This window comes from Rattus rattus, chromosome 2, assembly GCF_011064425.1.
Source record: "Rattus rattus isolate New Zealand chromosome 2, Rrattus_CSIRO_v1, whole genome shotgun sequence".
Classification (NCBI taxonomy): Eukaryota; Metazoa; Chordata; class Mammalia; order Rodentia; family Muridae; genus Rattus; species Rattus rattus.
Window position 1 is genome coordinate 24,400,469 of NC_046155.1, and position 26,196 is coordinate 24,426,664.

Genomic DNA, 26,196 nt, shown 5'->3' on the forward strand with positions numbered 1-26,196 from the left:
AGCCCCAACAGGTTCCTCACACTACTAGCAGCTCTCCTGGCTTTTGTGTCAGTTTGAAGAGTCTGCGCATTGTTTGGGGTTGCCATTATGACGCTGTGGAGAACTCTTTGAGCTTCAAGAGTGAGGAAAGTGTCCGAGAAATCTTTCACCTCTAGGGTTTCAAAAAGGGTTGAATGACGGGAACTGTATAGGCGTTAAAAACATCCTCCGTGTACCATCTGACTTAGGATACTCCTGCTTCTGATTTCCCAAAAAAGCACAAAGGAAAGGGCGGTTTGTAGTGACTGCTAATGTAATCTCTCTCTCTCTCTCTCTCTCTCTCTCTCTCTCTCTCTCTCTCTCTCTCTCTCTCTCTCTCTCTCTCCTCTCCCCCCCTCCCTTCCTCCTCCCCCTCCCTCTCGGAACTGTAGCTAATTTTCAGATGTGGAATTGGAGGCCCGGACATTTTAAGTGACACACCCCTGATTGAAGTGGAGCTAGGCCTCCTGATTTCTGACCCAAGGGCTCTTACATCCTTAGAAAAGGAGTTTTTCTTAGTTTCAATATTGCAGTTCTTATTGGCTCTCTGGAATCATGTGCCTGCCATGAAACAAATATTCTGCAAAAAAGTGAGGGCAACATTATCGGTCAGTGTCATGGTCTATTTTGTGCTGCCATAATGTACTGCCTGAGACTGGTAAGTTTATAAAGAACAGAAATGAATCCTCTGGAGAAGAGAAGAATGCTGTTCCTCACACAACAGTAAGGCCTCCTACAAGCCCTGTGTATAGCAAGGGTTGAGCCCTCATGACACAGACTCATCCAAGGGCAGCATCTCCCAAAATATATATATATATGTGTGTGTGTGTGTGTGTGTGTGTGTGTGTGTGTGTGTGTGTGTGTGTGGTGTTGAGGGTTTCAATAGGAAATCATGGAGTTGACAAAAACATTCAAACCATAGAAGCCAGTACCAGAGTGGGGCACATTCTGATGAAGAGATATGGAAAGTCCAGGAAGAGCTTTTCCAATCCAGTAGGGATGCTACACATATTCCCAAGACAATGACTTCTATGCTAGGGAACTGTAAGCCTTTTCATCTACTGATTAATAATTGATAAGAGAGGTTCAAGGGTGTTCCTCCCTAACATCTGCCAAGGACAGATCATTGTTTACTGAGGAGCTTGGAACAGCTCCTTGTGTCCCAGGGAACTGATAGCATCCAGACTCTGGCTTGCCTTTGAGACCCTGCTATGAGCTTAACATAGAATTGATTCATGCCAGATGGTGGTGGTTCACGCCTTTAATCCCAGCACTCAGGGGGCAGAGGCAGGCAGACCTCTGTGAGTTCGAGGTCAGCCTGGTCTACAGATCGAGTTCCAGAACAGCCAGGGCTACACAGAGAAAGCCTGTCTCAGAAAACCAAAGACTAAACTAAACCAAAAAGCCCCCTATTGATTAATAAATTTAATTAGCTTGAATTAGTTAACCAATATGAGTGGTTTTTGAGAATAAGTAAGAAACAGCACTAATTTAAATAATTGCTTATTATGAAACGTGAGATGGCCAGAAGGAAGGAGGTCAGCACTTAATTGCTGGGCTTGGCTTCCAGACATGTGCCTTGGGGCCCTGTGTGATAGCATTTGGGAGAGCGCCTTCTACAAAAGCAAAATTCTTCTTGGAGATTTATCTCAGGGGTCACAAAGATAGAGGCAGGTAGTGTGGCTGGAATAACGTTATTTATCTAGCTCTGTAGACCAGACTGGCCTCAGACTCGCAGAGATCCATCTGCCTCTGCCTCTCAAGTGCTGGGATTAAGTATGTCTGCCACTGCGTTCAGCATGTACGGCAAATGCTGTATCACTGAGCCCCATGCTCGGCTCTGAGATACCAGCCTTAGAGAGTAGCTTGTGTTGATTAAGGAGTTGGCATAGATGTAGCGCCTGTCCCTCAAGGAAGCTCTGCGGTATGGTAGAAATATGCATGGCTTTGTGGGCTCAGCAGCTGTATCTATACAGCACAGCATTCAACAGGCGAGAAACATACTTCTCATGGAAGCACAAGGGAATTCAGGAACTCAGCAGGAACCGAAGCAGAGACTGCAGGAGGTGCACGGGGGTGGGGTGGGGGTGGGGGGGAGTGCTGCTTACTAGTTTGCTCCACATGGCTTGCTTAGCCTGCTTTTTATACAGCTCAGGACCACCTGCCCAGCAGGCGTTAACAAAGAACCAGAGAGGTACAATGGGCTGAAATGGGCCTCCAAGTGCCTTGCAGAAAATCCCAGTCCCCAGTACATTTTGACCAAAACTGCATTTGCACTCAGGACCTTGAAAGAAGTGACTAGGGTTTTATAAGGTCATAAGGCCCCATATTCAGAGTATATCAGTATTTATGAAGAGAGGGTAAGGTTGGGGGTATAGCTTACACAAAGCTCTGGGTTTGATATCACAAAGAGAAAAAACAAGGCAGATGTAAGATACCTCCCCACAAGTCGTTGGTAAGAGAGGTCCAAAGAGTTCCCCCAATAATACAGACAATGGTCATTGCTCCTGATTGTCTACCAGAACTTGGCCAGCAGAAGACCCTATTGTTGAAGATTACACACACTTTGTATCGCTAGGGATAGCTTCCAAGTCAGAGGACAAAGGCCTGGAAACAGTGTTCTACATGTTGATGTGCTAGAGACACAACTAATAGCTGGTGACAGGTCAAGTATGGTCACACTCTCCCAAAGGAGGATTTCTCAATAGTGACCCTTTGACCTCCTTGCTGTGGGGGTGGGGGTGTGTTGTTTGCCCCAGTCTGAGTTTTAGCAGCAATCCCAGATCGCAACCACTAGGTGGCAGTAGTGTCCACTCCAGATTAAGTTGCTCTACTCTAATGTTTCTAGAAACTACATTATCATCTCTTGGAGTGTCTGGGACAAAATTGTCCCCTTCGGTATCTTTGTGCAACTTTGAGCTCTAGACCTACAGCAATCTCTTCTTGTTTCCAAGTTTGAGATAATTTTCATGACATTGTCCAAATCCCTTCAAACATTGCTTGGTGTGTGTATGTATTGAATTAGGGTCTTGATAGGAAGCCCAGGCTGGCTTGGAATTCCCTCATTCTCTTGCCTCGAGCTCCCGAGTGCTGGAGTTATAGGCTTGTGCCTGCATACCTGGTTCTATTTCTCATTTCTCAGAGTTTCAGTTTCCTCCCTGTCAAATAGAGCGAATGCCTCAGGGCTTTACATAAATACGGCATGAATGTGAGACATGTGAATTCTCAAGTGTGGGTCACACACATGGTCAGGTGGCTGGTCTTGGTGGCATTTAAGAGGCACAGTTCTATACCTGTCCACAGAAAGCACTCTTCGGGTTTCTTCAGATTGGCAGGTGTAGACTTCAGACTGGGGCAGATCACTGAGAAGTCAGTGGTCCACAGCTGGACGTAGGCATTCATTGGACCAGACATGGACGGGGTGGTCTTGACCATAGCTGGGGGAAGGGCTGTTGCCCTTCCCTCACCCTCGGTAATCGCTGAATGACGCATCACCTTCTCTTCTAGATGTAGCTAGACTACTCACCAATCTATTTTCCATGTTGGTGACTCTGGGGTATGCTAGTCTTTAATGCTGTGCAGATGGGGCCCACATGGTAGGGGTCTGAGTTGTCTGGCTAGAACTCAGAAGGAAACGTATCTTCCAACAACCGTATGGACAAGTTTGGGGGCGGACCTTCTTGCTCCAATGGTTGTAGCCTCTGACTGACAGCTAACTGCAGGTTAGCAGAGAGCCTGGCCCAGAGCCTCAGAGGTTCCTTTTCCTTAGGATCTTCGGTTGCGAATGTAGGATAGAGAATGTTCACACCGGGTGTAACGCTTTATAAATACTCTCAGTTCTTCTAACAGTCACAGTGAGGTCAGTATCGTCCCCATTTTAGAGTCAGGCCCAGAGGCAAATTCCCTCGCCCTAATCTTCCAGTTAGTAAGTATGTACCTGAGCTAGGACACAAACTTGGGTCTACCTGTCCTTTGCTCTTTCCAGGAGGGGTTTGGGAAATACCAAGAACTGTGTCTTAGGGTTTCTATTGCTGGGAAGAGACACCATGACCGCAGCAATTCTTATAAAGGAAACTGTGTAGTTCGGGCTGGCTTACAGGTTCAGAGGTTCAGTCCATGGCGGGAAGGTACAGCAGTGTGCAGGCAGACTCGGGCTGGAGAAGCGTAGAGTTTTACATCCAGATTGGCAGGCAACAGGAAGAGATTGAATCACACTTCCTCCCACAAGGCCACACCCCCTAATATTGCCCACTCCCTACGGACCTAGGGAGGTCATTTTTATTCAAACTACCACAAAGCCATATTAGTCTGTTTTCTGTTAATTTTTCTGCGATAAATAGAAACTAAAATCAATTTGGGGAGGGAAGTGTTTATTTCACCCTACATTCCTAGTCAGAGTCTGTCATCGAGGAAAGTCGGGGCTGTTGTAGGAACTGAAACAGGGCCACTGAAGAGGACAGCTTACTGCCTTGTTCCTCTTGGCTTTTTATTTTAAATACAACTCGGGACTACCTGCCCAAGGTTAGCACCTCCTACTATGGGCTAGACCCTCCTACATCAATCATTAATCAAGAAAATCCCCTAAAGACTTATCCAATCTGATGGAAGAATCTTCTTTTTCTATAAACTTTTATTTATTATTATATGTACATGAGTACACTGTAGCTGTCTTCAGACGCACCAGAAGAGGGCATCAGATCTCATTACAGATGGTTGTGAGCCACCATGTGGTTGCTGGGAATTGAACTCAGGACCTCTGGAAGAGCAGTCAGTGCTCTTAACCGCTGAGCCATCCTTCCAGCCCAGAAGCATTTTCTCAGTTGAAGTTTCCTCTTCCCCGATGATCCTTGGCCATGCCAAGCTGACACAATCAGCCAGCACAGCACACCTTTCCGTTCCTGACTTAGCCCTCTAAGTCATTGGAAGTAGTGACCAGTGCTGAGCTGCTTGGCCCCAGGCCACAGGACTCTGTCTCCCTCGCTGTGATCTTTTCAGCCCTGGAAGGAGAGTCAGGCAGACTGCAGCCTCCTGGTTCCCCCTGGTTCCCCTCCTCTCTGCTGCTCTTCACATCTAGATCTGATCTCTATTCCTGGACTGTTTTGCTCTGTTTTATAGGGGACTCTCATCCTTGCGAAGTACACTCCCAAACTCCCTCGAGTTTGTTCTGACGTTTCTTTGAGACAGGGCGGTAGCGACGTGGGTGGACTGTGACGTTAGATGAGGATGCTGGATGAGGATTACAGTACATTAATTACAATAACAGACACTGGAGCCTGGAGGGCAGTGATGTGTAGGAGAGAAGGCTGGCTATTCCCCCTCTTTCTTGTCTTACTCCATCCCATACCGGTAGCGTTCCTAGTAGTGACTGGGTTTCCCCCGTGGTTCCCCTTCTGACTGGACAAGCCGTCTGATTTTAGCCGCAATTCCCATGCTCTGATAATCCCCCCCTCACCTTGCCGAGGTCTCTGGCTATCCCAGGCAGAATGGCTTTTGCTTCATTTATCTTTTACGCGCCTCCACACTTTCTTCTTTCACATCAAGCACGGGATGTAGTGAAATCTCTGTATAGATCCCCACCACAGTTGTCTTCCAGGCTGGACCACACATGCTACCTGTGCCTCTATCCTGGACTTTGTAGTCATCTTAAGTTTTTCTTTCGGAGCTACCATCAACTACAGGAGAGTCTGTTTATAATCTGCCCTCTGGTTTTAGTCTCTATCCTGTGACCTCCTCACTGGTCGTCTTTCTTCTTGCTCAGGTTTGCCTTTCTATCCACCCCACCCCACCCTAGTCCAGCTACCTAACCATCCATAGGTAGGTTAAGTGTCTACAGATCCAGGCCTCACGGTTGCTGAAGATACCTTGAGTAAGGATGCTAGTCAACATGTTCTTGTGGAGTTTATTGTCTTGCAAAGGAAGGAGAGAATTTAATAGCTCTTTTTTTTTTAAATTAATCATTCCATTCATTTACATCTCAAATGATATCCCCCTTCCTGGTTCCCCTCCACAAAACCCCCATCCCACATCCGCTCTCTCCTCCCTCCCCTTTGCCTCTATGAGGGTGCTCCCCCACCTACCCACCCTCTCCCATCCCACCGTTCCAGCATCCCGCTATGCTGGGGCATCAAACCTCCACAGGACCAAGGGCCTCGTCTCCCATTGATGTCAGACAAGGCCATCCTCCGTTACATATATATCTGGAGCCATGGATCCCTCCCTGTACACTCCTTGGTTGGTGGTCTAGTTATTGGGAGCACTGAGTGGTCCGGCCAGACGATGTTGTTCTTTCTATGGGGTTGCAGTCCCCCTCAGCTCCTCCAGTCCTTCCGCCAGCTCCCCGACGGGGACCCCGGTGGGAGTGCTGTGAAAGGAATAATCACAGGACTGGCCCCACCTTAATCTGAGGTGTGACAAAGGCACAGAGCTTGGCAAAGGAGGGTAGAGAGGAAGAGCCAAACAGGTAGAGGCGAATGAATGAACTGAGGGCATGACCTATCCAAGGCAGGGCTGAGGAGAAGGTTTTTATTACAGGTATGAGGGAGAGTACAGCAGAGACAGCTAGAAGAGTCCAGACTGAACTTGAGCATGAGAGGAGGGTCAAAGGAACCCAGACAGGAACAGTCGGGTTGATTACATAGGAGAGAGAAGCTGCGGGGAGGGAAGCTGGGGAGGGTTAAGGTAGGGGTGGGGTGAGAAGAGCTGAGAGGAGCCAGGTGCCAGAGTGGGCATCCTGCTCCATCTTTGGTATGCCGACACCATGGTTTGCTCTGAGCTTCTGTGGGACTTGACAGGTACAACCTGGTGGACTTGTAAGGGCCCAGGAGTCACGAAAGGAAGACCCCAGACTCGGTATGCAAAGACCAAGAGTGTTTATCTGCAGAAACAGCCAGCATTCGGGGTCAATCAGTTTTTGAAATGGCGACCACAGGGCTGGAGAGATGGCTCAGCGGTTAAGAGCACCAACTGCTCTTCCAGAGGTCCTGAGTTCAATTCCCAGCAACCACATGGTGGCTCACAACCATTTGTAATGGGATCTGGTGCCCTCTTCTGGTCTGCAGGTGTACATGCAGGTGGAACACTGTATACATAATAAATAAATTAATTAAAAAAAAATGTCCACCACCACACCTGGCTTTAAAAATAAAAAGAAATGGCGACCACAGACAAAGATGTGCAGGCCTTCTTATAGGGAACTGGGGAACTCTCTAGAAGGATTGGGTAATCTAAAACCTCACTGATGGATGCTAGGGAGGTCAGTGGTCTGCTTGCCTGTGTCATAAACAATTACCCACAGGATGGGATAGGGCTGCCCGGTACAGATGGCCCTTCCTGAGAGAAGACATTTCCCCATTTTTTATTGGATAGCATTTATTTACATTTCAAATGTGATCCCCTTTCCTCGTTTCCCATCCATAAACCCCCTATCCCATCCCCTCCCCCTTCTTCTAGGAGGCTGTTCCTCCATCCACCCACCCACCCCTTCCCACCTCCCCACACTTATATTCCTCTATACTGGGGAGTCAAACCTTGGCAGGACCAAGGGCTTCTCCTCCCATTGGTGCCCAACAAGGCCATCCTCTGCTACATATGCAGCTGGACCCATGGGTCTGTCCATGTGTACTCTTTAGATGGTGGTTTAGTCCCTGGGAGCTCTGGTTGGTTGGTATTGTTTTTCTTATGGGGTTGCAAACCCGTTCAGCTCCTTCAATCCTTTCTCTAACTTCTCCAGTGGGGACCCCATTCTCGGCTGCGAGCATCCACCTCTGTATGTGTGGTATTTCCCCATTTTTGTGATTATTCCCAGGCTGTTCTTCGGGAGGGTTATTTTTTCACTCCAGATTTTATTCCCCTGGGCGGGGGTTTTAAGACTGGATTTTATGGTCGGTCCCTGGAGCTGGCGTGTAGGGCCTTCTCTTCAAAACCAGGCCTGGTCCTCAAATGGAGACACAGGGTTTGTGTCGTCCCTGCAGACTGTGAGGGTCCCTGAGGAAAGTACTAATGCTCTGGAGTCTTAAAGACAGGGACGGGATAGTTCAGGTAGAAAGAAGCCAGACGCCCAGAAACCGGGAAAAGGAATAACAATCGAAATGTAAATAAGAAATACTCAAGTTAATAAAAATAAATAAATAAATAAATAAAAAATAAAAAATAAATAAAGAAAGAAAGAAAGAAAGAAAGAAAGAAAGAAAGAAAGAAAGAAAGAAAGAAAGAAGCCAGACTATGCCTCCTCCAGCTCTTGGGAGTGAGAGTACAATTTCCTGCCTGCCAGACTTGCAACACTGTTTTCCTTATAAAACCCCCAAGGTGAGCATTCTGCTAATAAGTCTTGCAGGCCCGGTCTGGCTTTGGACCTCAGACCCGAGGGGTAGGGGATTCTCAGCAGGGGGAGTGAAGTCTCTTCTCCCTCACCCCCTGTACTGTCTTCCCTCCATCCCTGATGGTCTGGCCTTCCCAAACAGCTTTTGATACTTTGATTTCTCCTGGGTTGAAGCAAGCTAAGACCATCCTGGCACCAAGTTTAGCCTATATTGTTTTTTTTTTTTTTAAAGATTTATTTATTTATTTTATATATGTGAGTACACAATTGCTGTCTTCAGACACACTAGAAGGGGGCATCGGATCCCATTACAGATGGTTGTGAGTCACCATGTGGTTGCTGGGAATTGAACTCAGCACCTTTGGAAGAGCAGTCAGTGTTCTTAACCACTGAGCCATCTCTCCAGCCCACCCTGTATTATTTTTAAAGACACCCCTACTCCCCACCTCTCCCTGTCCCATGCTGCCTACTTCTAGGAGCAATAGTGACTTGTCTGTTTAGTTCTTTGTGTAAATGGAATGTTCTGGAAATGACCTTCCCTGCCTACCTGGTTGTCTTCTCTTTCTCCTTGATCTTGGGCATTCATGGACTTGTGGAAGCAGGACCAGTAAGGGATCTTCAATTAAGGAACGAAAGAAATGAACAAAGAAAGAAAGACAAAGAAAGAGAGAAAGAAAGAAAGGAAGAAAGAAAGGAAGGAAGAAAGAAAGGAAGGAAGAAACAAAGAAAGGAAGGAAGAAACAAAGAAAAGGGAAAAAAAGGATACAACAAAAAAAGGCTAATTAGCAGCAACAAAAAAAAAATGTCAAATATACCTTAGAGGCCACTCCAACACGGGTCAAGCAAGTGTGTTTACTGGCTACTCATGGTTCTAAACCTTGCTTGCAGGAGAATTACTTGGGGAGAGTTTGTGAGTCCTGTAACCAAGTCTTCCAGTTTAAGTCTGCTTCTGGAGCTAGGACTGTTGTAAAATTATAAAAAATATATCTGTCTTTTATCCCCCACTTGGTTCAGCATTGCAGTGCCCTAAGATATCTGATAGATATCTTAATCTCAGTCAGCAAAGAGTCTCACCAGCTCTGCTCCATCCCATATCACACTGCCGAAGGCTTCTCTCTGAGCCTGGTAACAATCTCTACCCATCCAGTTCCCAAGGCAGGCTTCACCATGCCAGAGATATACATCCCAGCTCCATGGTGGCCCAGTGTCTCTGTGGCCACACACTCTCCCAAACTCAAATCTCCACAAGAAAGAACACACAACACAATAACCTCTGATCTAATTGATAAGACATAATTGCCCACCTAAACATACAGAGCCCTATACACATCCATCCCTTAAGGATATTCATAACAACCTGTAAATACGAGTGGAGTCTTTACACCAGCCTCCATGTTTTCTCCGAGGCTTCTCCCGGTCTCTTCAGTTCCAGTCTCCTCCTCTTCCTTCAAACTTCTCTCCCGCCCATCCTTCCTTCTCGTCCAATGACAGGCCTCCTTCTATCCTGTACCCACCCTCACCTGTATGACATCCTACACAGGATCAGTCAATCATCAGGACTGTTTCAAGGTTCCCCATTCCACATGTGGCCACTGTCTCGAAGGCTGAGAACCCCTGGGCTTTCTGCACGTGCACGTATGACCTCTGGCTTACAAGGTCTGTTTTGGCAGTAGGACATGGCCACTTTGCTCCAGCTGGATCTTTTTTGAGTGTTAAATGGCAGGTGTAACGGTTCAACCAGAAGCTAGGTGCCCTTGGTGGGTCCTCTCGAGGAAAACATGAGTGCTCTTGGGGTCTTAATGCTTCCCCAGGAAGTGCAGTTGTTAGGGCGAAGGCAGAAGACGCCCACTGTTTCCCTCTAAATGGCCACAGATGCCCCTTTCAGATCGGAGTTATCTGCAGCACCCAATCCGGGATGTTCAGTGGCCTGGATGCTGTGTTCCATGGGAATGACTACCTGGATGCTCTCGCTGTCTGCTCTGTGAGAACGACTACAGTGACAGGAGAAACTAGCAATGGAAACATCAAGATCAACAGGAATGAAGGCAGTTTGAGATGATGACTGAGGTCCCTGCTCACCTGGGCTTTGTCTAGTGGACAGAGCATGTGGGAAGAGCCTTCAGACTACAGAAGGGAGAGGGGCAGGTAGCATAATGGGTGACACACTATGTGTGTGTGTGAGTGTATGAGTGTGTGTATGAGTGTGTATGTGTGATTGTGTGTGCGTGTGTGTATGAGTGTGTGTGTATGAGTGTGTGCATGTGTGTGAGTGTGTATGTGTGTGAATATGTACATGTGTGTGTGAGGAGTGTGTATGTGTGTGAGTGTATGTGTGTATGTGTGTGTGAATGTATATGTATGTGTGTGATGCGTGCGTGCACGTGTGCATGTGTGTGTATGTGTATGAGTGTGTATGTGTGTATGTGTGATTGTGTGTGTGTATAAGTGTGTGCGTGTGTGTATGTGCATGAGTGTGTGTGTATGTGTGTGAGTATGATGTACATGTGTGTGTGAGTGTGAGTGTGTGTGTGTGTGAGGTGTGTGTGTGTGTGTGTGTGTGTGTGTGTGTGTGTGTGTGTGTGTGTGTGTGTGTGTGTGATGCTTTGAGGGCTTTTCCTCAACCACTGGCCATCTTTTCATCCTTGGAGTGATTTTCCTAAAGAGTTGTCTCTAGCAGGGCATAGGGGAAAGCGACTTTAATCTCAGTAGTCAGAGACAGAGATGAGTGGATCTCTGTGAATTTGAAACCAACTTGGACTACATAGGCTAGCCAGGTGGGAATACAAAGTTAGAGCCCATCTCAAAACCAACCAACCCTACAACCAAACAACCAAACAACAAACCCCCATTCCAGGAAAAAAACCCAAACCAAACCCAGATACCCCCAAACAGAGCTGTCTACACACACACACACACACACACACACACACACACACACACACACACACACACACACACACTATACATACATATATATATACATACATACACACACACACACATATATATATATATATATATATATATATATATATATATATATATATATATATACGCCTGCAGCTCTGTTTGGGTTGCCTGATGTGTGTGCTGGGTACGGAGCTCAGGTTCTCAGTAAGGCCACATGTGTTCTTAACGACTGAGCCACCTCTCCAGCCCAAATTAAACTTTTTATTTGAGACAAAGATTTTTTTTAAGTTTCCTGGGTTGGTTTTGAGTTCATTCCTTGAGCTCACTCTGTAGTCTAGGCAGGGTTTGGATTCATGATGCATTATCAATCTAAGATGCCTTTTTTTTTTCTCTTCAAGAAAGGGTCTCACTATGTATGTAGCACTGGCTCTTAGAATGTATTTTGTAGACCAGGCTGGCCTTAAACTCACAAAGATCTGCCTACCTTTGCCTCATGAGTGCTGGGATTAAAGGTGAGAGCCACCACTCTCAGCCTGAATGTCTTATAGAAACCAAAGACTCAATGTGGTTAATTCTGTATTCATGACTTTGTATTTATTAGACAGAGTCTTAGTGGGTAGCTCTGGCTGTTCTGGAACTTTCTATGTAGATCAGGCTGGTCGTGAACTGATGGAGATCTGCCTGCCCCTGCCTTTCAAATGCTGTGATGCACAACGGGGTGCACCACACACTGCTGTCAGTTTTGTGAGCCAGGTCTTACATGTCCCAAACTGGACTCACACGCTTGCTGCATGGCTAAGGGTGACACTGAATTTCCTGTCCCCACCTCCCAAACGTCATGATTACAGGCATGCACTGCCCAGGCTATGTTCTGTGGGAGGTCAAACCCAATGCACGCCAGGCAAGCACTTGCAGGCAAACACATCCCCAGCACCTCCTGTTTGCTTTACTTACAAAGAGGAGGTGAGTGACTGGGTGTGTCACTCAGTGGTAGTGTGCTTGCCTAGCACTCAGGAGGCCCTGGGATTGATCACACACACACACACACACACACACACACACACACACACACACAGAGCCTTCTGAGACACTGTCTTTGATGCCTCATTCACCCCCTCCCCCCTTCTTAAGTTTCAAGTTGCTAAGGAGAAAGTGCTTGGCTCCCCTGGAGCCATCTGACAACCTTTGACGTGCTTTATCGAATGGAGACAGTAAGTCAAAAGAGAGGAAGCTGCAGCATCCAGAAAAAAGAAGACTGAAGATGGAGATGAAGGGATGAAGGGAATTCCCAGGGTCTGGTGAACAGAGATGCCAAGATGCCAAAGACAGAAAGCCCAGAAATCCATCAGCCGGAATTGCAGCAGGGCAGATAGCTCTGAGCAAGGTTTCTCCAAGAAGAGGCTGTCGCTGACAAAGAATTTTGTGTATATGGGTAAAGAAAACAAATGTCTAAGTGCAGGAGAATGACCTTGACAATGGGCGTGGACCTAGCCAATCAGGTCAAGGATAAAGTAGGTATAGGTTCATATAGTATTTAAGTCAGGGGGAGGGTTAGAGTCAGAGACAAACTCATGGCATTCAAATATTTGAGGTGGGCCTTAAAACAGCAGTCCTTAGCATTTCGTGGGCCAATGCCGCTATAAATTTAATGGGAACTATAGCCTCTTTCTTCATGAATAAGGAAAAAATGAAACCCAGAACAATTAGTCCACACTTCCAGGGATCAGTGGGTCCCTTGCTGCGGACCCAGTTGAGATAAATGAGTGGATTTACAAATGGGAGGGGGAGAAGGGGAGTCCTGTAGGCAGACACATGGTCTGCTAGAACATACCATTGCTGGAGGGAGAGAGGCAGGGGGGACCCTCAATCGCTTCAGAACTTCTTGTTGGCATCTGACATGGTTTGATTTTCAACACAGAACTTCATACACTGCTAACTCAAACCCCAGTGTGACCATTTTGGGAGCTGGGGCCTTTCGATATGTTTGTGTTACAAAGGCTCGGTTCTCACGAGTGGTCAATGCTTCTCTGAAAAGGAGGAAGGAATTGGCTCCTTTCTTGCCCTTCTGCCTTGTCATGGGTCTTATGGGTGTGTAGTCTCAGACGACTCAGGCTCTAGAATCACGAGCAGGTCTCTGTTCTTTTTTTTTTTTTTTTCGAGCTGGGGACCGAACCAGGGCCTTGCGCTTGCTAGCCAAGCGTTCTACCACTGAGCTAAATCCCCAACCCCAGATCTCTGTTCTTGATTAACTACCTGGCCTGTGTTATCTGCTTCAGCAGCCAGAACCCGTAAGCCTAGAATTGGTCCTAACCCAAGATGGATTCCCAGCATCAACTCTGCAGTTGAATTGCTACTTGTGCTGAGTGAGCGTGAGTGTGTAAACAAGCATAAGCTGGTTCCAGCCCACACTCGTGTGTTTGTTTACACGAATCGGCCTGCTTTAACATTAAGTATTTTATTCTGAGCATCTCCTCAGGAATGTCTGTAGCCTTGGTTACCAGATGGTGCAAATTCCTTGTTTACAGTATTCACTGCCCACCTCTGCTGGCTTCACTTCCATGTGGGAAGTAGCAACCTTCCAACATCCATTGGCTTCAGACATCACTGTCACTTGCTTTGGCCAAAGGAAGGTGACAGGAAAAGTACTTCATGCAAGTGGAAAGGCTGTGTGTGTGCTCCCACCGGTCTCCTCCATTGCCTTAACAGTGGCACGCCTAGGGGCTGCTCCAGGTCCTAGATGAAGACAATCCTCGGGGCTGAGCTATATCTGGCCCACATAGGTGAGAGGGAAAGAAAACTGTCCTATTGCAATTTTGGGGTCGTTGGTTACCATAGCACAACAGGGTGATGATGAATATGCCAGCATATTTAGGAATGGTCACTGGACTAGCTGATCAGAATCTGCTATTGGGTAGATGTTGTCTTAGAACTCTGAATTTTATTATTCCATTTCTATCTGTCTAAGGCAAGGTATCTTAGTGTTCTCTTGCTGAGAACCATTGACCATGGCAACTCTTTATTTATTTATTTATTTATTTTTTCTGTTTTTTTCTTTATTAACTTGAGTATTTCTTATTTACATTTTGAATGTTATTCCCTTGCCCAGTTTCTGGGCAAACCTCCCCCCAATCCCTTCCCCCCCCCTTCTTTACTGGTTCACCCCTCCCCCCCTCCCCCCGTTGCCACCCCCCCCCAACAATCACGTTCACTGGGGGTTCAGTCTTGGCAGGACCAAGGGCTTCCCCTTCCACTGGTGCTCTTACTAGGATATTCATTGCTACCTATGAGGTTGGAGCCCAGGGTCAGTCCATGTGTAGTCTTTGGGTAGTGGCTTAGTCCCTGGAAGCTCTGGTTGCTTGGCATTGCTGTTCATATGGGGTCTCGAGCCCCTTCAAGCTCTTCCAGTCCTTTCTCTGATTCCTTCAACGGAGGTCCCATTCTCAGTTCAGTGGTTTGCTGCTGGCATTCGCCTATGTATTTGCTGTATTCTGGCTGTGTCTCTCAGGAGAGAGACCATGGCAACTCTTACAGAGGAAAGCATTTAATTGGGCCTGGCTAACAGTTTCAGAGGTTTAGTCCATTTTAAGCCTGGCAGCACTCAGGCAGACATGGTGCTAGAGAAGGAGCTGAGAGATCTACCCTCAGATCTGCAGGCAGCAAGAAAAGAGAGATGCTGGACCTAGTTTGGGCTTTGGAAACCTCGAAATCCACCCCCAGTGACACACTTCCTCCAACAAGATCACACTTCCTAATTCTTTCAAATAGTACCAGTCCCTAAGCATTTAAATATCTGAGACTATGGGGTCGGTCTTATTCAGACCACCACACCAGGATTATTGCTATTAAAAGATTTACTTATTTATTCTTTTAATCAATCAACCAATCAACCAATCAATCAATCTATCAATGTGGACTGAGGTTATAGTTTAGTGGTAGACCCCTTGTCTAGTATATACAAAGTCCTAGGTTTGATTCCTCCAAACCCCCAACACACACACACACATACACACACACACACACACACACACACACACACACACACGACTGTTAAGTCATTTGAATCAACGCATGACCAGAATTGAGAACAAAATATTTTATTTCTTTCAATAAAACTATAGTTTACAGTCGTATTTACTAAATAAATTATATAATTTCTCTTTTACGAGCAACAAACTAAATCACAAATATTTTCAAAGACAATGTATATACAAGACATAAGGCCTTTTATAAACAGCTTTGCTTTTCTCACTTCACTAGTAAACAGTGAAAAAAATCTTTATAGAAGCTAGCTTTCTATAAAGGAAAGGCAGACCTATTATACTGATCTTGAAAGGAAAACAGATCGAAGCTTGTTATGATTCGAATCTCTGAAACAAAGAGAGAGGATTTATATCTTATTCATCATTTGGCATGGATGGATTTTTAAAAAATATAGCAGGTTCCATAGGTTGCTTATTTGTAATTACTCTATGCATGCAGAATGAAACACCGAGAGAGCCTATGGGGAAACAGCACTTCCCAGTCCAAGGGGGTGATCAGCAATGGTAGAGAAAAGCAGCTTAGACAGAGTTCATGCAGTTCTTCACAGTCAGCAAGCAACAGCACCCACAGAACGGTGTGGGCTTTTCACATCCATCTGCTGACCACAGGGCCACGGACCCAGGCTCCCCGACATCTCGCAAGCTTCAAGGTCCTGCTGATTCTCACTGTGTGTGCTGGGCTTCGGCCCAGCTCTTCTGAAGAATTCTGCAGTGGGGGAAGTTCTCTCCCGTAGCTGTGTTCAGGTCCCATTCCTGTGCTCAGGTGGTTACCACTTTCACTTACTGGAGGGAGAGTAGAAGAAAGAAACAGAGGTGAGCCTCAGCTTTAGCATCGGTTTGGACCTCCTGCCTGTAAGTGGGACCTTAAGTTGTTATTTCTCCCAGCAACTTGTGTCTGAAGAAGCATGCGTTAAGGTTGGGGCCTGTGGCTTGTTCATTACCCTAGGTTTATGGAGATCCAGTCCCAGCTACATCACAGCAATGACTTAGGATGAAGCAATGTTACCACTGTCTTCCAAATGTATGGGGCTCAGGGAGGGTATACAAAGACTCAGGTGGTATATGAGAACTGAAGCCAAAAAAGTACGACTTGGCCATAGTCCCGAACTAGTGAACTCTATGTTCCTTTCCAAACAGTATCCTGGTGGCCAGCAGTACAGCAAGCCATCAGATATCTAACCTAAAAATGCTAATTAAAATCAGAGCCAGGCAAGGTCGGCATGGTGGTACATCCTGTGATTCTAGCACTTGGAAAGCAGAGACAGGAGGATGACAATCAGGAATTCAAGGTCATTCTCAGCCTCAGTTTGAGGCTAGCCTGCAGTACATAAAACCCTAACTGAAAGCAAAGCAAAATGAAGAAACCAATTAAATAAAAGAAGGCAGAGGCAGCCTTGTTAGTCTGATAGACGTATTCGGGTACATATGAGGGAAAGCATTTCAGGTTAGTCTGTACAGATATATATTGGGCTAAATTTATTTTCTAATTATCTAAGCTCTATAACGTTATGTATGTTTCCCAGCCTGTAAGCCCTGTTTCATCTATAGAATAGAATAACCCTCGATGGCCACACCACCCGGGGTACACCCGAGTTTGTGTGGCTTTGGAGGTAAGCAGTCTCGCTCGGTTGGACTAGGGCAGGAGAAGAGCAGTAACAAACCCTTCTCACAGAGCAGTTGTGAGGGATAGGCTGTTCCTCCCTCCTCGAACCTCCTCCTTCCTTCCTTTTTAGGGAAGGTTTGCTATATTACCAGGTTAGCCCTGAAATCCAGACTCAAGTGATCCTCCTGCTTCTGCCAGGCAAGTAGCTTGGATTGTAGGTGTGTCACTACAACTGGTAGTCATAAACTCTTCTTTGTGTGTGTGTGAAATAAAATGCTAAATATCACACACCACACACACAGACACACACACATACACCACACACATAAACATACAAACACATACACAAAGACACAGACACACACAAACATACACATACACACAGACATAGACACTCAAACATACACACAAATACACCACACACATAAACATACAAACACATACCCACAAACATATACACACAGACATAGACACACAAACACACACACAAACACAAATACACCGCACACACAAACACACAAATACACCACACACACAAACATACACATACACACAGACATAGACACACAAACACACACACAAACACACAAATACATCGTACACACAAACACACTAATACATACACATATGAACATACAAACACATACACACAGACATAGACACACAAACACATATATACACACATAGAAGACACACAAATATATACACATACCGACACAGATGCACACACTATTCTGTTATCGTTGCATACTCACTGCAGGAATTATTTTATTTAAATGATCTCCCTACACCTTCGCAAGCTCACAGTGACTGGAAATAAGCAAATATGTGATCTCCTTCTATATAAAGTTATATAACGGGGTGGGGATGCGTAGCCTTATGATAAGAGTATATGCCTAACATTTGTGAGGCCCTGAGTTTGAGCCTTAGAATCAATCAATCAATCAAACAAACAAACAGATTTGGTACCCCCAAATTGGAGAGAAGGTTAGAGCTGGGTCACAGACATGGTACTATCTAATACCTTCAAAAGAGACAAACAAAACAAAAACCCAATTCAGAATAAAGAGTTTGAAATGATATTTTTTTGAGGAAAAAAAAAAAAACAATGTCAAGGGTAATCCCATTTGGCAATAAATAATTGAAATTCATCATACAATCTGACCCAATTGTGAGTTGCAGTTTTATAACTTTACTTTTTTTCCCCCTTTCTCTGGTCCTGGGAATTGAGCCTAAGGTTCCAGGATGCTAAGCAAATGCTTACTCTGAGCTACATCTCTAGCCCTCACTACTTCACTTTAGAGTCTCCCCTGGCTGAGCCTAAGTTGACAGGGCCTCTTTCTTGATAGCACAGCACATGTAGACAAGACAACAGACGATGTCAAGTCTTTCCTGGTGTCTCCTGTCTTGGCTCATGTGACTCTGTTTATCAGTTCCTCCCTTGGTCTCCCCTCCAGACCTACTGTTTTGAAAATATATTCAGCCAACAGATTATCTGAAGGTTTGGATTGTCTGTGAGGGATTCTCTGATCAGAGGTGAAGGAAAGGTAAGACTTCACATCACTGAAGACTTGTAAGACAAACCGTGCTAAACAGCATCACAAGATGCTCATGGTCCTCCGTATCGTAACCTTACTAGTGATACCCCTGGGGTAAAACGCAAAATGTTGCACAATTCTGGCAAGAATTCTGCCCCCAGGAATGCTGCACCCTTTTTGTTATCCATGGGGCATCCCCTGCTATCCATGGGGCATCCTCTGCTATCCATGCTACATCCCCTCTGCTATCCATGGGGCATCATTTGCTAATCATAGGGTATCCTCTGCTATTCATGGGGCATCCTCTGCTAACCATAGGACATCCTCTGATATCCATGCTGCACATCCTCTGCTGTCCAGAGCATCTCATTTGGTTTCAAGTTGCAGCTACTTACCAAAATGCCTTGGAGGAAGCCATTCTTTTCCTTCCAATTAGCATATGCCCAACTCCCCAATTTTATATTTTTTTTTATTCTTTTTTTCAGAGCTGGGGACTGAACCCAGGGCCTTGCGCTTGCTAGGCAAGTGCTCTACCACTGAGCTAAATCCCCAACCCAATTTTATATTCTTATATCAAGTCCCCCCCCCTTCTCTTGGCAATTCCTCAATTCTGCTTTCCCCAAGTCCTATTCTGTATTTTTCTATTTCCTGCTGTTTCTGTATCTTTCCAGCGACAGCACATCACCTCGTCCTGGGTCACTCGGCCTGTTTCTGTCAATCACTCAGCATAACTACAAATCTGTAGCGAGCCATTCCAGTGCCTCACCTCAGCACTGTCTCCTGGGCTTCGAGGACTCTTCCCTGTCTGGATTCACCTGATTGTACTCCAAGAGATCCCAGAATTTCAAGGCCAAAGTTGCTATTACTTAGCAAGGAAGTCTGAAGTCTGCCCGCCCGCCCTCCTGCCCTCCCTTCCTTCCTTTTTCCTTCCTTTCTTCTCCTCCTTTTCCTCCCCCTTCTTTTTAATGTTCTTGAAAAAGGTCTTGGCTATGTGGCCCAGGCTGGCCTTGAACTTGTGCCTTGTTGATATATTGGCTTCCGCTTTCTACCACAGCAGGTTTTTTTTTTTAAGTAGTAATTTACACTTGGTACACTTTATTTTACTCATATACCTCCTTCGCTGGTTATTATTTCATGAGACCTGATCACCTGGGGACAGAGTACAGCTGGCTCACTCTCGTGACACGAATGACCTGACACCATTTTGCTAGGCATGATAAACACACACATCACTGCTGTAGAGATCAGGACATGGCAGGGCAATGGCATGGAATCTCATGTGTGCAAACTTCACAGCTAATCTCCAGCTCACAGAGATCTGCCTGTGTTTTCCTTCTGCACATGCTCCACTCTGTTCATAGCAGCCTTATTTATAATAGCCAGAAGCTATGAAGAACCCAGATGCCCCTCAGTAGAGGAATGGGTACAGAAAATGTGGTACATTTATACTACTCAACTATTAAAGACAATGACTTTATGAAATTCTTAGGCAAATGGATGGAACTAGAAAATGTCATCCTGAGTGAGGTAACCCAATCACAGAAGATCACACATGGTATGCACTCACTGATAAGTGGATATTAGCCCAAAAGCTCGGAATACCCAAGATACAATTTACAGACCACATGAAGCTCAAGAAGAAGAAAGACCAAAGTGTGGATGCTTCAGTCATTCTTAGAAGGGGGAACAAAATGTTCACAGGAGGAAATATGGAGACAAAGTAGAGAGCAGAGACTGAAGGAAAGGCCATCCAGAGACTACCACACATGGGGATCCATCCCACCAAACCCAGACACTATTGGGAATGCCAAGATGTGCATGCTGACAGGAGCCTGATATAGCTGTCTCCCGAGATGCTCTGCCAGAGCCTGACAAATGCAGTGGTAGATGCTCACAGTCAACCGTTGGACTGAGAACGGGGTCCCCAGTGGAGCAGGTAGAGAAAGGACTGAGGTAGCTGAGGGAATTTGCAACCCCATAGGAAGACCAACATTATCAACCAACCAGACACCCCAGTGCTCCCAGGAACTAAACCACCAAAGAGCACACATGGAGCAACCCATGTCTTCAGCTGCATGTGTAGCAGAGGATGGCCTTGTCGGGCATCAATGAAAGGAGAGGCCCTTGGTCCTGTGAAGACTCCATGCCAGGGCAGGGAGGCAGGAGGGAGTGGGTGCGTGGGTGAGTGAGTGAGCACCCTCATGGAGGCAAGGGGTGGGGGGATAGGATAGGACTTTTTCGGAGGGAAAACTGGGAAGGGGGATAATATTTGAAATGTAGATAAAGAAAATAGCCAATTTAAAAAAAAAAAAAAAGGAAAGGATATTGGGACCTCGAGCCGTGGGGAGTGGTTTTCCTCTGCTGTGTGCATTCTCATGATGTTTTACCTCACATGCAGTCAGTGTAACAGAGCCAAGGAACTATGGGCTGAGACCAAGAAACCCAAATAAGCCCCAAATAAACCCTCGTTTCCTTTAAAAACAATTATTGACTTTGTGAGTGAGCTAGTGTGTGTGTGTGTGTGGGTGGGTGGATGAGGGATAGTGATGACGTCATAAGGTACAGCAGTAAGTGCCTGTGCCTATTAAGTCATCTGGGCCTCCCTTTCTTCTTTTTAAAGGGTTATCTCACGTATTTTGTCATAGCAATAGGGAAACTTTATAATAGTCTGAGTCCACATTTCCTACCAGTCCTCTTAAATAAATGTTAGGACTCACAGCTACAGTTCTTAGTACGCTTGTTCTTTTCCAAGGATCAAGGCTGCAGACTTCACCTGAGAAGATTTGCTGTAGAAGGTAGAAGGTAGGACTGTTGCTGTTTTTGAAGGACTTGCACACTTTGGATGAAGACCTCCATTTTGGTCTAATCTGGTAGAACATCACTGATTGGAGCTTTGAATGTTGGTTTATCAGGCCCCCTGTCGACCTCCAGTGCTCCATCAAAGAGCCCTCTTTCCACAGCAGGTGGATGACAGAAATTGCATCATCTCCCATATCTCAGAAGATAGACTGAGATCAAGGTCTCTCATTTCAAAACTGTTAGCGCAGCAGTAATATTTTAACACAATTCACAGCTTCATTCATTCGTTTTCAGAGGGCGGGATGGTGATCGAGGACATCAATGCATCTTGATTATTTTACACGGGACTTCCGGTACTCAATTGAGCCCGCTCACGAGCACCTCAGAGCACACTGACTGCAGCTCAGGAGTCTATTTTTTTTTTTGACCTTGGCTTCGAGATCTGGGGAGCTGAATATAGTGCTGATATTATTTGACAAGGAGTCCAGGTTCCTGGCTTCTTTGTCATCTGCATGGAGGGCCTTCCTCGGCCACACCAGAGCTAAGAAAACTGGAAACTCCAGGCTCACAGGGCCCTCCTCTCCCAGCACTTTCTGTGGAAGTACAGAGAGGTAGTACTGCTTTTTTTTTTTTTTTTTTTTCTAGAGAACATGGTGGATGTCACGAGTTAACTGGTGTTCCTCTAATGTGGAGGCCCCTAACTGTCAGTCACCCAGAGCATGGCCTTGTCTGGAGATTGGGTCTTCACAAAGGAGATCAGGTTAAATGAGATGGAAGGTCTTCATCAGGACTAGTGCCCTACTAGAGTGTGGCTCTCACCAGTGGGTCATGACCCTTTTGGGGGACAAATGACCCATTCACAGGGGTTGCCTTTGACCATCGGAAAACACAGATATTTATATGACAATTCATAACAGCAGCAAAATTACAGTTATGAAGTAGCAACAAAAATAATTTTATTGTTGGGGCATCACCACAACACGAGGAACCGTAATAAAGGATCATGGTATTAGGAAGGTTGGAAATCATTGTTCTAGACACCGGAAGTTTGGACCACAGACACATACAGAGTGGATGCTGTGCAGACCCAGGAAGAAGACAGCTATCTGTAACAAGTAGAGAGGCCTGGGCAGATTCCCCAGCAATAGAGCGAGGGACCCCACTGATACCTGACCTTGAACCCCAAGTCTATAGAGACCCGAGAGAAGAATTTTCTGTCCTCTTAAGTGACTTATTCTGGTGTTTGTTGTGACAGCTCTAGCAAACAGAAACTGAAACAGGGGCCGCGAGGATTTAAAGAGTTCTCTTGTCTTTAAAGCCTCTATGTTTTCATTTTAGTATACGTAATCCTATCCCCCTTTACTGATCAGTTCTTCAGCTTGTGGAAACAGGACAGGGCAGAGACAAGAAAGGAAGCCGCAGCGCCCGGAGTTTGTCGATAGTTTGTTACACTCGCTGTCTGAACTACAGAAGCAGCATTTTCTATGTTGGATTAAACTGCCAAGAGATGGCTTTCAAAGAGATTCGAGTGGATGAGAAGTGCATGCTGGGACCTGAGGGGAGATGAGCCGCTCCTCTCTGTTGTGCACGGTTCTAACTGCAGCCTCCAGGCCAACCTGAGATGGCGGATGCTGGGTTTGTGGTGTGAGATGCCTTTGATGCCCAGAGACCCTGGTCCCTGATGAACTGAGACACACTATGCCGGAGGGATATGGACAGTGCATAGAGAGGAGACAGGTTATTGAGTCCCATACTCATTCTTCATTAGGTTTCAGTAAAGCCCCGCACCTCCACCACCACCATGGGCAGAGCTGCCACTTTACCAGTAGGTGGCAGCAGAGGGTTTATGGAAAAGAGGGACACCGATCAGTGAGTCTGTGGCTGTCATTCTGGCTTCTTTCTGTCAGAGGAAAAGTGCATGTGGCTACCAGGAAACATGTGAAGGCTGAAGAGGTTGCATGCACAGGTAGGGATCTGTCCGCACACCTGCTCTGGAAACAAAGCACTGTGGGTATGTTGCGTTCTTACCTGGGGCCTCTAGGAGGTGACACATTTCTGTTGCTTAAGTCACAGTTTGTGGTAACTCCTTGCAGCCGACAAATGAGGGAAAGCCAGGCCCTCGGGCTCCTCCTCTCGACACCCCCTCACGTATTATCAGACTTGGTCAGCTTTGTTTATATTTTTTAAATTTTATTTTATTACTTTATATGTATATGTATTTGTCTGCAGGTGTATCTGTGCAACACATGCATGTTTGGTGCCTGTAGAGGCCAGAAGAGGGCACTAGATTCCCTAGAACTGGAGTTACAGGTAGTCCCGAGCAGCCATGAGGGTGTTGGGAATTGAACTTCCAATTCCGTTGGAAGAGCAGCCTGTGCTCTTAACTGCTAAGCCATCTTCCCAATCCTTATTATTATTTTTTTAAATTATTCAATGGTCCTTGAGCACCTTCCTCTTAAACCTCAGAGATCAGGGAGGAAATTTGCATGAGTGAAGTCAAGTTCAAAGGCCTAAGGGTGTGACGTGAAACGTTCACAAGATCTAGCCTGGCATAACTTCACCATCCGATCCCTGCAGGTTCTAGGCCTGGAAGACATTGAGTTCACATCAGTAGTGCTGGCTTCCTCTCAGCACTTTCATTCTCAAGAGTTGGAGAATCTTAGGAGACAAGACAACCCTGGCAACCTGGGACCGAGAAGGGAACGGACACAGACCCTTAAAGAGAAACAATACGGCCAGAGGGGCTGGGACATAGAGAGAGGCTTTCTATGTAGAACAGGCTGGTCTCGAACTCACAGAGATCTGCCCATCTCTGCCTCATGAGCGCTGGACTCAAATTATGTCTGCCACTACATCTGCATCTATCACCCCCACCCCACCCCAGTTCTTTCATGGGTCTTAAAAGCATTATTTGGTCAAATAACTTAAGGAATCAAGCACTTTGGGCTAAGAGCCCTGTTTTACTTTCTGAAATCTCAGTTCCCTACGGTGCTAGCAGGTGACAAACCGGAAAGACATTCCAGTTTGGAATGTCAACCTGGGATACTGTGTGCCTTTTCTCCATATCCTGCTCTCACAAAACCCCAGTGGGCGTGCGAGCAGCAACTTCAGGTTGCTGGGAATCCAGCTTCATCCAGAGAGGCAGTGGGAATGCCACTATTTCCAATCAACCCCCACCCCCACCCCCTGGGCAGCCCAAACTGGCTTAAGCAGGTAATGATTGGAGAGACCCTCACAGATGCAGTGTGGCTGTGTAGGGGTCATTCATCTCCAAGCCTAAGGTTTCAAATCCAGAAACTCAGTTTCTTTTTGCCAAAAGCCCCCGTGAGTTTTCTAAGACCCCTGTGACCTAATTTGTTGAGTGTTTGTCTTGGTATTTTCTCAGGCTTTCCTCAGACATCATGGTGTGGCAGCTGTTTATTCAATCTCTCTCGCTTCTTTGCCGCCCTTCTTCCTATGATCAAAGAGTACCATTAACCACCCCAAACACACTGAATAATCACGCTGTCCAAGGGCTGCCGGTCAGCACGCTAATCTCCAATAGAGTATGGCAAAAAGAAAAAAAAAAGGCTTAACTGTTTCTTTCCCTTATATGCAGTTATTTTTGCACTTCAAGCAGCCATTTTGCAGAAGCACTTTCACAGATAAAGGGCACGTTATTGAGAGGATGCTAATGTGGCCAGTGTAAAGGCAACGGGAGTAACAGAAGTAAAGAAGGGGCTGTTGGGTGGCAGCCATCCTTTAGATTTCTCTGTTATTAAAAAATGCAATTCCTCCATCTCTCTCTGACAACCCATTCCCCGGGAGCCATGAAAGGGCACTCTCTCCCACTCCATTTCCCAGTGGGAACGGCTTTTTGTTGTTCTTCTCCCCAGCCTCATCAAATTCTACAGCAGGCAGGGACTGCCTTAGGATCAGCGGTGACAGGCAGCATGGGTGTCTGAGGATATTGGAGACTATCGTGATAGGAGGATGGCAGGAGCTCCCATCCCATCAGCTCGTCCCTAGTCAGTTCTGTTGTTTGCTTTTCAATACCCCAATCTGTGGCTCATCAGCTCAGCATTCAACAGGAAGCATCTTTGGTCACTGAATAAAGCCATCTTAAAAAAAAATCTCCCTTTGGTTTGAATATTTGCAAATGAACCAGAAAGGTGCAGGGCCTCCAGAGAGCAGTGTGGGAGGAAACATCGGAAGGACCTGAATTAAATGCCCCAGACACTGAATGATGAAACTGTTGTTCTCTTCTGAGGTCAACCATCCTTTTAAATTCCAGTTCAAATTACAGAGGAAAGTCACAAGGCCACCACAGCCCACAGGCGCAAGCTTGGGTGGATCCCTAAGAGGAAATCTCATGTTACCTGATATACACAAATCAATGTGGCTTAAATCTGCATATTTAACAGGGATATAAATTAAATACTTAGCGGATCAGTAAAGCCCAAAGTGGATTAGGATATCACTACCAAGAAGGAACTTCAAGGGATAAACCTCACGAGAGACCTCACACTACACTGGGTGACAACACCAAAGAGAAGTCAACCCAGAAGCCTCCAGGGCCTTCCAATTAAAGATGGCTGGGATAAAAAAATGGCTGGGACCCAGAGCTTTTGAATTAGGTCAAAAAGAAAGGAGAGAGACACTGCCCAGTCCAGACTGGATTTTCTTTATCATTCTTCCATAATGTACAGGCAAATGAAAACACTGAAGAGTAGGCAAGAAGCCTTTCCAGATGTAGGACGATGTTAAAAAAAAAAAAAAAAACCAGAACATCTCCAGCAAGAAAACACATCCCAGAACTACAAATTAATAGCGTCAAATGTTCCAGATGTATTGCCTTAAAGTTTACGTGAGGCGTAATGGTAGAGGAGGTAATAAAGCTACAGAATTTGGAGAACGACTGGACCTACTTTGGAGAGCCAACCGTGTGCGACTCCCTGTGATTCAGAATGAATGATCCTGTTAAAGTCGCCC

General features: G+C 46.0%; 1 protein-coding gene across 1 annotated transcript in view; it reads right to left on the bottom strand.

Moving 5' to 3' along the window:
- Window positions 1-15,323: 15,323 nt before the first annotated feature.
- The window catches only part of Pip5k1b (phosphatidylinositol-4-phosphate 5-kinase type 1 beta), a 274,296-nt gene continuing 263,423 nt past the window's right edge, over window positions 15,324-26,196 (bottom strand). The window contains exon 15 of the mRNA XM_032891738.1: window positions 15,324-16,068. Within this exon, the coding sequence (XP_032747629.1) occupies window positions 16,066-16,068 (3 nt within the window). The 3' untranslated portion in view covers window positions 15,324-16,065. The remainder of the gene's footprint in view (window positions 16,069-26,196) is intronic.